The 17,765-nt window shown below is 35.8% G+C and overlaps 2 protein-coding genes across 2 annotated transcripts in view; one reads left to right on the forward strand and one right to left on the reverse strand.

The window, feature by feature from the left end:
- The window catches only part of LOC139136355 (cytochrome P450 20A1-like), an 81,691-nt gene that overhangs the window by 26,156 nt on the left and 37,770 nt on the right, over positions 1-17,765 (reverse strand). The gene's annotated exons all lie outside the window — the stretch shown is intronic.
- Positions 10,068-15,266, forward strand: LOC139138660 (cytochrome P450 20A1-like). The gene is made up of 5 exons (XM_070707182.1): positions 10,068-10,149; positions 10,565-10,734; positions 11,345-11,490; positions 14,388-14,555; positions 15,137-15,266. Exons 1-5 carry the CDS (start codon positions 10,130-10,132, stop codon positions 15,230-15,232), a joined length of 600 nt encoding a protein of 199 aa, XP_070563283.1. The 5' UTR covers positions 10,068-10,129; the 3' UTR covers positions 15,233-15,266.

Genomic DNA, 17,765 nt, shown 5'->3' on the forward strand with positions numbered 1-17,765 from the left:
GTTGGGATTCATCGATCGAAGGAAACTGAACGTGAACCATGAGTTTTTGAATAAAATAATTGTAATTTCGGGCTTGTTTTTTTTTTTCTGTGGCGAGTGCTCGTTTTTTTTTTTTTTTTTTTTTCGTTTTTTTTTTTTGCTGTGGCGAGTCCTCATTTATTTTTTCTTTCCACAGGCCCACGCGTTTTTTTGTATCTCTGTTCATGGCATTTTTTATTTTTTTCGTTTTTATTTTATTTAATTTTATTTTTTGTAGATGAGATCCACTTTTGTCTAGAGCCATCACTGCCGAATTTTTTCACCGATTTTCTCTCTTTACTGTCAAAGCGGCTGGTGATTCATATTATATTTTTGATTATCTATAATACGTTTATTATGAGACGTAGTGCTTTTTAATTTTCTTAAGTACATAAATAATTTATGTATGCATGGCTTTTTTTGTCTGATTCTTTTACAATTATTTTCTGTATGTGGTTCACGTTTTTATTTTTTTGTACTATTTTTTTCCGGGTGGTAGTAGTGATTTTTAGTGATTTTCTTGTGAATTTTGTGGACGTATCACTGTATAACATATTTTTCTTTTTTCTTTTTGTAAAATCAGCACTCATTGCACCTTTTTCGCGAACTATTATACGTGTATGTATGTCGATAAGTATGGATGTATGACTTTTTCAAATCGTTGAAAATTGTTTATTTCCTAATTACGCTTAAAGATTTTTTCTCAAGTTAAAATGAAGTATTAAATGACATTTCTGTCTTTTGTTTTTTAATTATACTTTTCTTACTTTTTCCTTCCTAATGAGACCGAATTTTTATTTCAATTGAGAAAGACAGTTTATTTTTGCACTGAATCGATAAATATTTTTGTAACATTTGGCGCGCTGTAGAGGATAGATAATGAAAAATAAAATTGTCGTTTTTATCTACATATGGTCTTGTTTTAAGTGAAGTATTACATTTTACAAGTAGTTTCTATGGGTTTCCTTGTCATCTTAGACAAGAAATATTCCTTTGAAAAAAACTGTGTTGGCAACGTGCAGCTCCATCTTATGTCCTCGAACATTTATTTTTAAAAATGTGGAAAATATACTATATATAATAACGATCCATTTAAGAATAAATGTTTATTTTACAAAGTGTCTCTGATACCTGAATTTGTTAACATGCTCCATTAACATATTGTATTTTGAAAAGAGTGTTAAAGTGATTTGGTAAAATTACATATCTGACTTCCGAACGGATTAAAATACGTATATGTTGATGTGCTTTTACTATTGAGGTGTAAGAGAGTTATGCAAAATAAATAATTTTGTGATTTTTCTATATATATGACAACCGTTAATGATTGTTAGTCATCTAATAATAATCGCTCTCTCTGAATATAACATTCGATTCTTCTGTGTACAGCATTATTTGTGATTTTTATAGATGTTTTATAGTCTACAGTGTCAAAACATGTGATCTTTAATGTTTACTGTTTTAAAAAAGTCGTGTACAAAATGCTTAGTTTTTAATTGAGACTGAGCCCCCTTCTTATGGACGAGTGCATCTTTGTACATCCCCCAAGATGATAGGCAAGAATTCATCACATTTAACAGCAAAAATACAATAAAAATAAACACAACAAAAATAATAAAAATTCAGAACAAAAAAATAATGTGATCAAAAATAACAAATGACACAATACAGACAAATTAAAACTTAGCGCTGTTGCCAAACAATGTCAGACTCTTAAAAACTTGACCAACACGCAAACTCACAAAATTGAAACTGCATGCGTAGCGAAGGTTTAACATTAATTCAAACAACTCATCAGCCCAACAGAATCCAACTTACACGATACAAACATGTACATCTGGAAAAATGACACTTGGAAAAACGACTCCTGGTGTACTTGTTTGTATTGTGTAATAGTTGGAATCAGTGTGTTTGGATTAATTATAAGCCTTTGCTAAAGCATGCAGTATTCAGCTCTTGTGAGTTTGCGTGTCCTAAGTTTTTATGAATTTGACATTGTTTGCAATAGTGCTAAGTTTTAATTTGTGCGTATTATGGCATTTTTTTCATTTGGTCATATCATTTTTCTGTTTTTTTAGCTTTGTTGTGTTTATTGTATTTTTGCTGTTAAGTGTAATGACTTCTTGCTTATCATCAAGGGGGGTCTTATAAAGATGCGCCAATCGATAAGAAAGGGGTCCAATCTAAATTAAAAACTTAAGATGTTGAACAAAATGATTCCCCGAGCCAAATTACTAGTGTCAGACGTTGAAATCACTGAAATAGCTTGTTTAACATGTGATATATGGCCAATTATGTTATTTTGTCCGATGATTGGCCGCCATATTTGATTTATGCAAATTAGGCATATTTCCCCAAGGTGGATTCGAGTAAACTTTTAATATGTTGTTCTGGGTACCTCTCTAAAATGCATTCTGAAGAAAAAAATTCTGTTGCAATTTGTGATGGGTCTAACCCTATTTTGACTGGACTATTTATGGGCTGTGATAGTCATAAAAAGTGATGACAAAGGCAATAAATATATATATGAAGTTACACTAGACACTTTAACATTGCGATCGAATTGCAAAAATCGCTCTTCAAGGTCAGCAGTATGTACTAAAACGTTCATTTGTTCCTTGGCACGCGAGGAAGGGTTGGTGTCAATCCACTCATCGATCAGGCAAACAGTTGCTGTGGTGATGGAAATCGGGAATCATATATAAAGAAATAATAACAAGAACGCGTGATCCTACTTAAACCATGTGTGGTCTCGATAACCTTAGTAGCAACATGGCGCATGCGCATACATAATTGTCTATTTTAAGGTGGTGGTGCACTTTACCAACACAGTTTCCAAGCAATAATTTCCTATCAAAGATGACATTAAAGCCCCCTACACTATATATTTTCAAAATATAGTTAATCTAATTTTTTGTATTGACGCAATAATTTACTCAATGAATGATTGGGTATATATTTGCCTTCAAACCCTCAACTTTAACATTCATCATAAACATTAAGCAAAGAAACTGGAAACGATGAAATTAAATATCTCATTTGCAACTAGAGTATCTGTAGAAACAAAGGTGATTTTAAAGCATTATCAATTCTCATTTTGAAGGCAGGATTCAAAAGACTGACATTCAAAAAGTGATTTAAATCATAAAAAGCAAACTTGAAATGCATCTTATTCAAAATGTAAGGACTATATTGTCAAAGTGCTGTGTTGTTCTATAGTATTTAAAGAACATGTGAAAATTTCACAAAATTTAACATTGTCAAAGTGGAGTTGCATATAATGAAATGCTGGAAACAGGCAAAAAGGTTAGGAAATCATGCGGTTTAAATAAATTTGCATAAATTTACAATCTGTTCTCGACTGCTTAACATGCTGAAAGGGGAACCATTCAATATGTTAATCTTTGGTTAACAATGAATCATTACAAGTATGAATCTTTACAAACAGTGATATTAAGCAACATAAGTCGATTCTCTTATTGTAAAAGGTATTGTAAGTTAAAAGTTGCTCTAGAACGATAGAAATGACGAGTACTTGAAGGCTGGAAAATCTTGCCAATCCATGTTAGCCAAGAAGCTTATACAGGAGCTGAGCTATAGCCATAGTCGCTTGTGGTTAGGTACGAGGTGAACGTCTCTCTGTCGTAAGTGAAAATTCTATGACAGATAAAGGGGCGTTCACCGTGTATGTAACTTCAAGCGACTGTGCGTGTAAGCAGTCACTTGATAACCCACTTCTCAAAGATCGCAAATCTGATTGAATGGTGTACTGCATACTCACAGTAAACGAATTCAATCAAGATTACAAATTACCTTTGAAGATCGAGCTGTTAAGATCGGTCTAAGGCAATGGTATAGAATCGAAATGACGACAACAGCCACGGCGACTAAAACAGCCACATTCGCCATCTTGTTTTCCGATGTAGGCCAAAGCTGTTCACAACGGTCATGCTTGGGTCAAGTAAACTTACTTTAGATGAGTTGATAAGTTGAACCGTCATCGATGTTTGTTATAGCCACTAATTTATAAGGTGTCAAATATTTGAGCATGTATGTCTGGCTCCCGGGTCGGGCTGCTGTAGGCTTTAAAAGGATGAGTGACTGTATTTTAACCACAAAGTATGGTCAGAAGGACATTGTTGCGTATTTTGTGAAAAGTTGATGATATGTAGTTGTGAAGGCCGGTGTGCTTTTTGGAGAAAATTGAAAAATCTTGTACATCTCGATTGTAAGCAGAGTAGATATTTTACCTTGCAGTCACTCACTAGCATTGAATATGTCTGGCATGTACGATTTCACTCCTTAAAGAGGTCCTCAGAGCACTTGCATACCATCAGGAAATTTCCTCAACCTTACCTATAATAGGTATACAGACTACTGTTGTGGAGAGTATGAAATACATATATCGAAACCATGTCGGCATTTGTGTACTGATATCATTAACAAAGTTATTGCATTTGATAGAAATGTTTAAATATCAACCACGTCAGCCTTATTATCACCACTTAGTAATTAGAAAATAAGAGTAAAACCTGCACATCGGTTGCTTAAAGCTCATTTCTTATTGTAAATAGGCTGGTGACTCCATATTTTTATTTGATGCATAGAATACGCAATATCTCAACAAAGATAAACAAAATTGTTAGATTGGAATTCTAAATAATTCTACAAAGTATGGATAAGGCGTTGTTATTACATTTAAGTTTGCAAAAGGTTTAACTATTGTTCTAGAAGGCCTGAGTCGTGATAATTTCAATTCTTATTCACATTTTCAGCAGAACAATAGCCAAAAGTTTCATTTATTATTCAATGTGGTCCACATGTAAATAAAACAAGTGCAGCATTTCAAGAAAGGAACAGAAAATAAATGTATCAGGTTGGGCAATGCTCCCTGGAGATTCATAATTTCTGTCATTCGAATGGGATAAAGTAAGTGCATTTCAAATCCTTCTAGCTACCAAATTAATCTGGTGACAATATGATTTTTGTCGCAATCTCATCCTCACATATAAGTCTTACTGTTAAAGAAAAATAACTAACATTGTGGGTAAAAAAATTAGTGGCTCGATCACCCTTAACACTGCATTAGATATATATTATATATATTAGGGCTGTGATAGTCATAAAAAGTGACAAGAGACATTTTCTGTCATATACCACGTATTAACCCTTTGAGCGCCTGTCTATTTTTTTCAACTTTATAAAATGTACTACAGTCATTTTGTCTGCGATTTGCCAAAATTTTGATAAGTGGTTTGCGTAATTTAATGCTAATCTGTGAAACATATGGCTTTGAACATGATATAGTTTTTCACCCAAATAAGTCAGAATGTATGTACTTTTTACCACGTAAATTTGGTTTGACTACAAACATGGTCCCTCCAATTTATTTAGGGGGTAAGATTTTAAACGTTGTCTCCGAACATAAATATCTCGGTTATGTTTTTTCTGACACAATGGCAGATGATGCAGATATCAAGAGGCAAGTGCGTAGATTTTATGGTCAAGCTAATTCATTGATTCGTAAATTCTCAAATTGCAATAACCATGTAAAAGTTTCTCTATTTCGTTCTTATTGCACTAATATGTATTGCTCCCATTTATGGTGGTTATACACTAAGAAAAACATGAATAACCTCAGAGTGGCATATAATAATGCTTTTCGCATTCTCTTAAGTTTACCACGTGACTGCAGTGCGAATAGAATGTTTGTATCAAACAACATTCCATCTTTTGATGCTCTCAGACGCAAACTATCGTATAATTTCTTCATCAGACTGCACAATAGTAAGAATTGTGTTCTGAACCACATTGTGAAGTCTCATGCATTCGTCGTCTCAAAATATAATGAATCGTATAGAAAGTCGATGTATACTGTGTAATCGGGAGTACCCGCTTGGTTCCTTTTAATTAATCCTTTTTAACTTTTAAAACAGTCATGTTTCGTGGGTTTTTTTATCGTTCGTTTTTCTCGCTGCTTTTCTAGTCTGGCTGCTTTATTTGTTGTCTATAATGTGTATCTATATTCATACTTGCCTGTGTTCTTTTAATTACTATTTTTTATACCATAGTAAGATATGTATTTTTGATATGGGATGTATAGATTCCTGAACTAAATAAATAATAAAAAAAAAATAAAAAAAAAAAGATATTTTGTCAGAATCATATGTTCATCAACACAGGAAAATATCAAGTCTGTAAGTACTACAGTTCCCCAGATATTTGAGTGGACGGACATCCTCACAAACAGACATACATACATACAGACTGACAATGGATGCCGGACGGATACCCATCCCAATAGCTTCTATAGACTATTAGTCTATAGTAGCTAAAAAAATATGTATATATATGTTTTGCTTACTTGCCACTTATAGCTGACAAATCATAAAACACTTGATTGGAATCACGATGGTGATGTCTAAGCCTTCTTATTACTTCATCTCTGCCAAATTCCCTGCCAAAATTTCGATTAAAATATCTGCTTTCATGTTAATCTGCAAAAAGATGAGGAAATGTATGTCGGTGATTTTTCACAATCAAAACACTACACAAAGAAAATCTCTCAAACATTGTAATAATGTTCTTTGGAAGAGCAACTATAAAAAGAAAAACTTTCAATGGCATTCTTTAAAAATCCTTTTTGAATATGATCATCATGTGCCACTGACAAAACAGCATCAAAGTCACCATAGCAAATCTGTATCATATGTCTTAAAATCTGATGAACCCATTCTGAATATACATCCGTGCAGACTAGAAAGTAAATAAGATAATAAATAAACAATTGTCACTTCTACTGTATTGTTGTATAATCAACATCTGTAGTATACCCAATTTTATGATTTGAGCTCGATGGCAATTTACGTCCAATTCTCAGATGACTGCGGTAGTTACTGTACTTTACCTAGCGCTGTGGACCGCGTTGCCGTCTCCGAGTCTAAGAGAATGTCGTCGCAAAATTATAAAGACCAGCGACTGTTTTAAATCGAAATAAAACTATGCAATACAATCTGAAATATCGTATAGAAGTAAGGTTAGGGGCACAACACCTGCTCTTCAGCCACTTGGCGACTCGGCGTTGGGTCCAATTGACAGCTACCTGCCGACCGATAGCAAAACACCACCAACAGATTTCAGCTTTGGACAGTTTGGAAATTGTTTTCCAAATTTTTGGACGTGATTGTAGTCGCCATTTTCATCCGTGAAACGGGCCTTTTTATACCGAGTCCGTATCTTTGTAAATTCAACTTCTCCATGGCAGTAGGTGCTTGCAACGCACTGCGTTGTCGCTCATCGGCCTCACTTGTACCAGCTCCAGGGCTCGGAGTTCAAAACTCGACGCCATGTTTGCAAATAGTTGAAAGACAGATGCATTGTGGATGTAAGGTGACCTCCTAGCTTGCTGGAAAAAAGGTAGCCTAATTCAAAGCTTCTACTCCTCATGTCGGCATTCGGCATCGCATAATGGCATGTCCGCATTTCGCATCGCATAATGGCATGTCTGCATTTTGCATCGCATAATGGCATGTCTGCATTTTGCATCGCATAATGGCATGTCCGCATGTTGCATCGCGGGTCTTCATTGCGCATGATCAAATGCAACTTCGCATTGAATGTCCCCATACCAATTCTCGCATTTTCATGTAAGAATGTCAAGTCCGCATGTCCAAATATTCGCATTTTGTACCTCATCATGGCATTTCGTAATTATGAATGTCAAGTCTGCATGTCCAAATATTCGCATTTTGTACCTCATCATGGCATGTCGTAATTATGAATGTCAAGTCTGCATGTCCAAATTTTCGCATTTTGTACCTCATCATGGCATGTCGTAATTATGAATGTCAAGTCTGCATGTCCAAATTTTCGCATTTTGTACCTCATCATGGCATGTCGTAATTATGAATGTCAAGTCTGCATGTCCAAATATTCGCATTTTGTACCTCATCATGGCATGTCGTAATTATGAATGTCAAGTCCGCATGTCCAAATTTTCGCATTTTGTACCTCATCATGGCATGTCGTAATTATGAATGTCAAGTCTGCATGTCCAAATTTTCGCATTTTGTACCTCATCATGGCATGTCGTAATTATGAATGTCAAGTCTGCATGTCCAAATTTTCGCATTTTGTACCTCATCATGGCATGTCGTAATTTTGATGATGACTGCATCTTGCTGTGGTATAGTCGCTTGAGAACTGGCGTTCGCGTAGTGTTGTGAGTCTAACAAGCTGCCTGATTGGTCCGATTTGAATTTCTCTGACGTACTAACCCGCCAAAGTGTGACACTTACGTTTTGCCGTACAAACTGTACGAATCAAAGGAGAAAGATGCTAAATATCGCCGATTTTCGCCCTTTCCATCGAATTAAAGGATAGGTGTGGTAAGTACAGGACATGATGCTGCCACAAACCCAATATTTCAATTGTCTGGCATTTATTTGGTGTGTTTTTCTTGACTTGAAAATACAGATGTTGGAATCCCAGTTGCTTCCCTTGTCTCAATATATAGAGGGAGTGAATAACTCTAACCCTAACCCTAACCCTAACTTAAGCCTAACCCTAACCCTAACTTAAGCCTAACTCTAACCCTAACCCTAACGTAAGCCTAACCCTAACCCTAACCATCGAAAATACGTATCAACAAACAAACAAACAAACAAACAAACAAACAAATATATAAACAAACAAACAAACTGCTCTTTATTGACAAATATTAACAAATCAGCTTTTGGCTGTTATTTTATTAAAAATACAACAAATATAACAAATAAACAAACACAAACACATACACACAAACAAACAAACAAAAAGACACAAATAAACAACAAGTTCGAGTCCCCTGTGGCGTAACAGTCGCTTGTACCAGCAAAAACCGGAAGCTATTCCAATACGCGTAACCAAGCAGTACAAGCGACTGGCGAGAGTCTACCGGGAATAGTGGAGCTGACATTGCAGCGTCATACACTCAGAATCCTTGATGCCTTACCTGTGAAGCTGAGGGGAGTATGAGGATGACGTTAATTTTACGCTCACATGCGTAATGTTCAAAAGCATAACACTGGGCAAAATGCTTGATATACAACAATATATACACATATACTGATTCTGTACATGTGACGAATACGTTCAGAATACACGTGCGTATACTAATAAAATGCAAAAGTACAGTGTACACTTAGTGTTCATAGATCTGCATTATGTATACCCTTGATCTGCAAAGATATACGCTACGCATAACACCGTATTGGAATGTTCCATATACAAAGATATACACTACGTACGCATTTAGTATAATAGAGCGTTTCATACTCATTACCGTTCACAACACATTGGTGACTTGTCATTCTCTGTTCGCTATATAAGTTACAGAATGTTCTTGGTTATCAATTGCATACTTTTTTATCAGTCTGCATACTAACCGAAAAATTTCGGCAACTTTAACAGACTATACGAATATAGATAAGTGAAAGTGGTGTTAAAAGACTCATGAGTTCACGGAATTTCGATAGCGACATGAGCGTTAAAGCCACATTGTATTACAAGCTAGAATTAATTTTCCCGGGTGTTATAGATATTTGATGAGCATAGCAACTGGCCAGAAATTTACATTACTATGATGATACACTGTATGTTATGTCCCTGATCACAGAGTCTAGACGTTTAACCTGTACTTTGGGTCGCGAAATGTTTGAACTGAACCAGTTGAATGAATACGGGGAACAGACTCACAAGCAATGCAGCTGAAATAATAACGTCATGCATTGCAAGTACCGGCCCTTCGAGATCTCAACCAACAGATGGGAAATTTCAGCCATAATTAAAGATATCATGGCGTAAGAATGTAAAAGTACAAAAATAACTATTTTTTGTAGATAACTATTTGTAATGAAACGGCAAACATGTTCAATGGGGAATGTTTAACTGTGACAGTTCTGCCACATTTCAATTGAAGGCAATATTAGTTGACGCAAATGTAAAAACGCTTCATATGTTATTTTTTGCAAACAACAACAAATTACTTATCCTTTACCTTTGTGTTTTTAAGGACGGTGCTAAAGTCGTAAAAGCTGAAGAAAAATCTACAACAGTGAAGAAAATACCAGGAATGAAGAAACGACACCCCGAGTAGGTTTATCCATTGCATTTCATTTAGAATTTGATTGTGTTCTGTCCACACCATTGCATTCGACGAAATTCGGAATTTGTATTCGGATCATAAAGTTTGACAAGGGTTGAATTTGCACTAACCTATTTAAAAAGTATTCTGCGCTAATGACATTCATCAATCAAATAAGGCAAGACAAAACATAATGTTCATTGGATTTTTCTGCGAAATAAAGTAACAAAGGCGGCGAATATTTTGTTTACGAACTATACAGAACAATTTTAGTATAACAGTATAGTATAACTGTGACAGTAAAACAGGGTTTATCCAAGAAACAAATTTTATCGTGTAATAATACTTAAAAATAAATGTAAACCGTAAAATAAGATCACCATGATACATGTTGTCAAATACTGCTATTTTTCATCAAACCAGGGAGGGCAATTTACAAGACATTGCAGAAGCAGGTGGTTTTGCCGACTTTCTGTTCAAGTTACACGCCAAGTATGGCCATGTTGCGTCATTCTGGTATGGCAAGCGTTATTACGTCAGCCTGGCGTCACCTGAAGCCTGGAAGGATCATATCAAGGTTTTTGACAGACCAGGTAAGTGAATCGCTGTTAAAATACATTTTTCGGAAAATCATGATACGAAAGCATTCCTGTACATTGGAAACATTACTGCTAACTCGATTTTTTTTATTGGTTCACCCATAGTCCCTATACAAACTACAGTCTATGGCTTGCCACCAAGTAGCTGACGTTTTCGTACTGCAACCATGGGCAGTATCTAAATGTGAATTTGCCAGTAAACATGAAGAAAGACTTCGTTCTGTTTGTCAAAATGTTATACTTCCAGTTATCCTGTTGATAATCTTTGACTTAAACGTAAGCTGAAAATTAAACGCATAAAGGACATATTTCGTACGTAGCTATCTTTAAATGGCATGCTTTTTCGTGAATTAAGGACAGGAAGTAAGCAGCGATCCAGATTTTGTCAAAGTAACAACTCTAACAAACACAACCACTTAGTTCACAGGTAACCAGATATTTCATTTATATATGTTTCATTTGATCAGCGATTGTTATCAACGTATGCACTTGTATCGCATTGCTGTTACAACGGTCAACAAAGTAGTGTAGACAATGTCGTGATATGGGAAGTTTCCGAGTTTATTATTTCCAATTGCCATTTATTAATCTTACCATCTTGCAGTTGAACTGTTCGAGTTCCTGAGGCCACTAATTGGTGATAACAGTCTCCAGACCACCAACGGTAATGAAGCCAGAAGCCGACGGAATATATATGATGTTTCATTCCAACATGACGCCCTACAGAATTATTACAAATATGTTCAAGTGGTAAGATAGTTACAAAATTGTTTATTAAGGATGAAATGGTGCTATCTATAACTTTGTCACGATCATTAATGAAACAATTTTAGATAAGCGATTATAGTTTACGATGATGCTTGAATCGTGATTACGAAAACATACTATCTTGCCTAATTATTCAAAGTAAAAATTCTATTATTATCTGCTTTGTACAGTTAGGCCGAATGGAAAATAATCGCTACAAACAATAATACATCCTGTAATGGCATTAAGTCAAATTACATGGCTTACGTATATACCTGAGACAAAAAGTATATTCAATGACAATCATCATCGAATGCACAAAATTACACAAACAAGCTTGCATATGTTTATTTTATGGACACACACACAAACACATACATACATACATACATACATACATACATACATACATACATACATACATACATACATACATACATACATACTTATGCACCTAAATACAAATAGATAATCAATAGTACATATTTTAGCCAGCTAATAATTCATTTGTAACATTAAACTTCTGCCCCAAGTTTGCGACTTCATTGAAACTGTTATGAACGACATCATGAAACATATTCACAACGGATGAATTCCAATGTTCATTAAGTATACAAATATGGAATTAGCTGAAACAAAGATGCTAAAGTTCTTCGACTGTTCTCATTGTATGGCCCCTTTATATGACAAGTGTAATTACCTTTGATCAAGTTCTTCATAGCTTTATGTGCCAAAATGTGAAAGCTCAGTAGATATAGAAATTGAAATGAATTACATGACATAAAAATGCAAAGTATCTTTCACTAACACAATAAAATTATCACATCAATATGCATAGTAAGATTCAGAAACGTTTGTAGAGACTGAGTCCCCTCAGTGTTAAGTCCCAAATTGCGCAAATAAGTTCAATATGCAAATTAATAAATAGCTTGTGTTTAAAATTCTAAACGACTTTCAGTGATATTCGCACCAGCGGCTTACTGACTACGCATGTACAGGTTGCTAATATACTATGCAAGCACGTGGAAGTGTCCCTAACTAAATTCATTCGCGCTGCCATGTTTTTGAGCGGTTGTAAAGAAACAAGTACGAAACGTGCATTTATAAAACATATCACTGCCATTAACTAGTAAATATTATTCTCCATCTCCATTCTTCATCGTCACCGATACTAGATATCGTTATCATAACTCTTTGAAGACAGAAAAAGACAGAAAACTGTCCCGCGTATGAACGAGGACAAAGGCTGAAAAAGCTAGGGACTACTATTAAATCGCTCTCTGTGTCAAAAATTGTCGGTGTTTATTCGGGACGTTGGTTTTCAGCTTGCAACTTGAAGTTCGGCAGTACGGTTGTTATTGCAACGATAAAGATGGCAAAATATGTCCCTCATTAAACACAGTGGGTTACTACCATTTTACCATTTTACCATTTTGCAAATTTATATCCAGCTTTGTGACAAATAAAACTGCAAATCTACCAATAAAAAGAGGAAACTGGTAATGGTGGGAACATTACCAGTCTCCTTGAAATCAAATTCTTGTTGGGCGAAGTTCTTGGCGAACAGGTGAATAAATTGCAGAGGATGTAAACTGTCTGCTCAACCTCTCTCCCGACTACATAAATTGCAGTAAAAACAGGTTGTTACTGTGCACCTAAATCTACACCAGCCTGATACCCTGTGTTAACTGTTTTAGTAACAATTAATTCTGTTTTATTCTTTATTATCATTAATCGTGAATCACTTTTGTTATTGACCATGTAAGCATCGACTATGCATCGTCACGCGGAAATAAAATTTCTAATCTCTTACTCTTTGGTGCCACTCCACGGGCTCACCCTATATAATATTATTTCATCTTCTTCAATATACATAGCATGCTTTTTCAACTTTAATCGTGTATATTCAGATAGGTATCCCTAATTAGGAATTATGCAAATGAGTAATTATTTATCTGAAAACGTTTAAAGAATTTTCATTAGTGCTATATATTGTAGTATCTTTAATGTAACTGATTACTCTGATAAGTAAATCAATATATATAGCCCCGTATTAGGAAAGTTTACAAAACATGCAAATTAGCAATTAGTGAAGTAAAAAAGCTAAATGACTTTCACTAAAGTTACATCACAGTATATGCAATGTAAATAGCAAGTTTCATCAACCTTGATAAGGTCAATGTGGATAAAATATGCCTTAGTTGGAAAATGTTGTTAAAACTTAAGTGACTTTCAAAAACATGAGCTTGATTTACAATAAGACAAGCCTCAGAGTTGCCAAGTCAAGATGTTCATGTGACAGATAATTATATTTTTGTTACATCATTGTATCTCCAATGTACACAGCAAGTTTCCTCAACTTTGATCTAGTCAGTTGAGATATATATCTCTAATTAGGAAATCTCACTAAATATGCAATTGTCTTTCACGGGTGTTAAATACTAGTTTGATCACCATTTGTAGCAATTCTTATGTCTACAATCATTGATTATGGGAATTAGCATAAAATGTGCAAGCCGCACCCTTCAAAGTCTAATCTGTTCTTCCATTTACAAGCAAAATCTTTGTACAGATTTGATTCCGATCCGATTAGCCGTTCTTGAGATATCGTGCAAACAGACGGACGGACAGACAGACAGACAGACAGACAGACTGAAAAACAAACAAACAAACAGGGAGACAGGCATTGCTGCAAAATTAGCCCACGTGTCTGCACATGTGAGCCAAAAACCTGAATTGTGCGTAATTGTCGAGGACCGAAAATTTGTAATTACATTATTTTAGCTTATCGCATATCGTCAAATATGTGACTTGGTCAAGAGATGTGATGTATACGTGTTTATACATGACGTGCATAGGATATATGATTATTTATAATTGTGACCCGAACTTTTTTAAAGATGGCTAATGACGTAGCAGAGAAGCTGTCTTCTGTTCGTCCCGGAGAACACATTACACTGCAGCAATACATGTCATTGTTTGTGAGCAAGGTCTTTGGAAGGGCTTTTTACGGGGCCTACTTCGAAGACGAACAGAAGGTCACTGAACTATACCGCAATTACGAAACGGTAAGCGCATTAATCTAACAAATTTTACAGATGAGTGAGGGTAGAGACTAACATTCAGTGAAGTGAACCAATTGTAAATAATGGCACATTTTTCTGATTCCTAATGTAAAGTCACTTCAACTACAAGTCGACCGAATGTCTCGAAACGCCGACATAATGAGATGTTCGCCCTCCGATCCAAATTAAGAACATCAAAATAATCTTGTGTACATTTTGCGAGCAAGTGAATCATTTGAACTTTAGAAAAAGCTGAGTGTTACTGAATATCAAGGGCCAGAAAAAATACAATATTGTGTTGTATAAACCTTAATAAACATAGAGAGAGATGTAACTTTGGAAACGTGCCATGAAAGTTAACAAATTTGAACTCTTAAAGAGCTAGGATATGCTTGCTCAGCACAACAGATTATTTGAAGGCAATAAATGACGTCATTCGAGCATATAGATGGTGTTCAGAATAATTGAACTTTCTGTAAATTCGACTCCGTAATTTTTAGTAGGAATCCTCAATCTGAATACAGCTTGTGCTGTCTTCGGATTTAAATATTGACATTTTTGTCCTCGTTCGATATTATTTTTAGACCCTAGGGGTGTTTAACCAGAAGATGAGTGATAGCTGCCCTGCGAATGATGAAAAATTCAATGCCGGTATGTTTCATTTCATACTTTACGCTTAATGTCACCGTAAATGACTATCAACAATACTTTCATTTCATACTAGTCCCGATACAAGCTACAAATATTACAGCTTGCCAGGATAAGGCAGCCGTCTTGTTATTCGTCTTTTTGTAATATATTGGCGTATGCTGCATACGTTTAAAAGAGAGCCGCTTGTTAATATTCTGACAATTATTACGAATGTTACGACGAAAGGACACTGCTGAAAAATAACTTCGAAAGAAGAGAACGTTCTCCCTTATTAACTGTTCTACGTATCGTTAATTGTGTTGGGTACTGTTAGGGGCCGTGGCTAATTAAAACGCGCGCACGGTAAACGTAACTTCTGTGTTTAAGGGGGGTTGGCCGTATTTTGATTACCGTGCGCAAAAATAATTTTTCCTATCGCCACATCTTTCTACACATTTTTATGTATCCCAAAATATCGCTGTACTGTTTGGCGTGTTCCAGGCCAACATGGCACCGGCGCTCACCAGCATTCTTTTGACACCCATGTGAATCAGTGCACGAGTAAAATAACGTAACAATCATTTTGGATACACTGTTTCATTTCATTCTATTGGTTGCGTCATTGTTGAGTTGGCGCTGAATAGAGATTGATTTTGAAGGGAGTATGGGGAGGGGAGGCGGTATCATAAGCTTGATTTCATAGCGATGTAATTAATTATTGTTCGTATGCAGAAATAGAATGTGGCTTGGTTGGATATTCGCACTTTCAAACTTTCCTTCAGGGGAGGGGCTAGGGGGTTGAGGCGAAGCTATTATACTTATCCATTGCTCCTTAAAGATGACGCAAATTCACCATGATATAATGATGCATCAGCTCACAAATTGACGTTGCTTTGTTCTGAGCTAATTATAAGAGAGAATATACTAACGACTTTTAAATTGTAGCTATTTTTGTAGTAGCATAAATTCTTTTATTTTTCTTACGAAAAACGCTCAATTAATCACAAACTAATATCATTCAATTTCCTTAAACTGTCATTGTAGGTAGCACATTTCCATAAGCATCATATGTATAACATTTGGCTTTCATAATTCCACGCAATGCCTTCAATTTGCAATAGAACCTGTAGCACAAGGATGAGGTACAAAATGCGAAAATTTGGACATGCAGACTTGACATTCATAATTACGACATGCCATGATGAGGTACAAAATGCGAAAATTTGGACATGCAGACTTGACATTCATAATTACGACATGCCATGATGAGGTACAAAATGCGAAAATTTGGACATGCGGACTTGACATTCATAATTACGAAATGCCATGATGAGGTACAAAATGCGAATATTTGGACATGCAGACTTGACATTCATAATTACGACATGCCATGATGAGGTACAAAATGCGAATATTTGGACATGCAGACTTGACATTCATAATTACGACATGCCATGATGAGGTACAAAATGCGAATATTTGGACATGCAGACTTGACATTCATAATTACGACATGCCATGATGAGGTACAAAATGCGAATATTTGGACATGCAGACTTGACATTCATAATTACGACATGCCATGATGAGGTACAAAATGCGAATATTTGGACATGCAGACTTGACATTCTTACATGAAGAATGCGAGAATTGGTATGGGGACATTCAATGCGAAGTTGCATTTGATCATGCGCAATGAAGACCCGCGATGCAACATGCGGACATGCCATTATGCGATGCAAAATGCAGACATGCCATTATGCGATGCAAAATGCAGACATGCCATTATGCGATGCGAAATGCGGACATGCCATTATGCGATGCCGACATGAGGAGTAGAAGCTTTGAATTAGGCTACCTTTTTTCCAGCAAGCTAGGAGGTCACCTTACATCCACAATGCATCTGTCTTTCAACTATTTGCAAACATGGCGTCGAGTTTTGAACTCCGAGCCCTGGAGCTGGTACAAGTGAGGCCGATGAGCGACAACGCAGTGCGTTGCAAGCACCTACTGCCATGGAGAAGTTGAATTTACAAAGATACGGACTCGGTATAAAAAGGCCCGTTTCACGGATGAAAATGGCGACTACAATCACGTCCAAAAAATTTGGAAAACAATTTCCAAACTGTCCAAAGCTGAAATCTGTTGGTGGTGTTTTGCTATCGGTCGGCAGGTAGCTGTCAATTGGACCCAACGCCGAGTCGCCAAGTGGCTGAAGAGCAGGTGTTGTGCCCCTAACCTTACTTCTATACGATATTTCAGATTGTATTGCATAGTTTTATTTCGATTTAAAACAGTCGCTGGTCTTTATAATTTTGCGACGACATTCTCTTAGACTCGGAGACGGCAACGCGGTCCACAGCGCTAGGTAAAGTACAGTAACTACCGCAGTCATCTGAGAATTGGACGTAAATTGCCATCGAGCTCAAAACATAAAATTGGGTATACTACAGATGTTGATTATACAACAATACAGTAGAAGTGACAATTGTTTATTTATTATCTTATTTACTTTCTAGTCTGCACGGATGTATATTCAGAATGGGTTCATCAGATTTTAAGACGTATGATACAGATTTGCTA

Source organism: Ptychodera flava, chromosome 1 (assembly GCF_041260155.1).
Source record: "Ptychodera flava strain L36383 chromosome 1, AS_Pfla_20210202, whole genome shotgun sequence".
NCBI lineage: Eukaryota > Metazoa > Hemichordata > Enteropneusta > Ptychoderidae > Ptychodera > Ptychodera flava.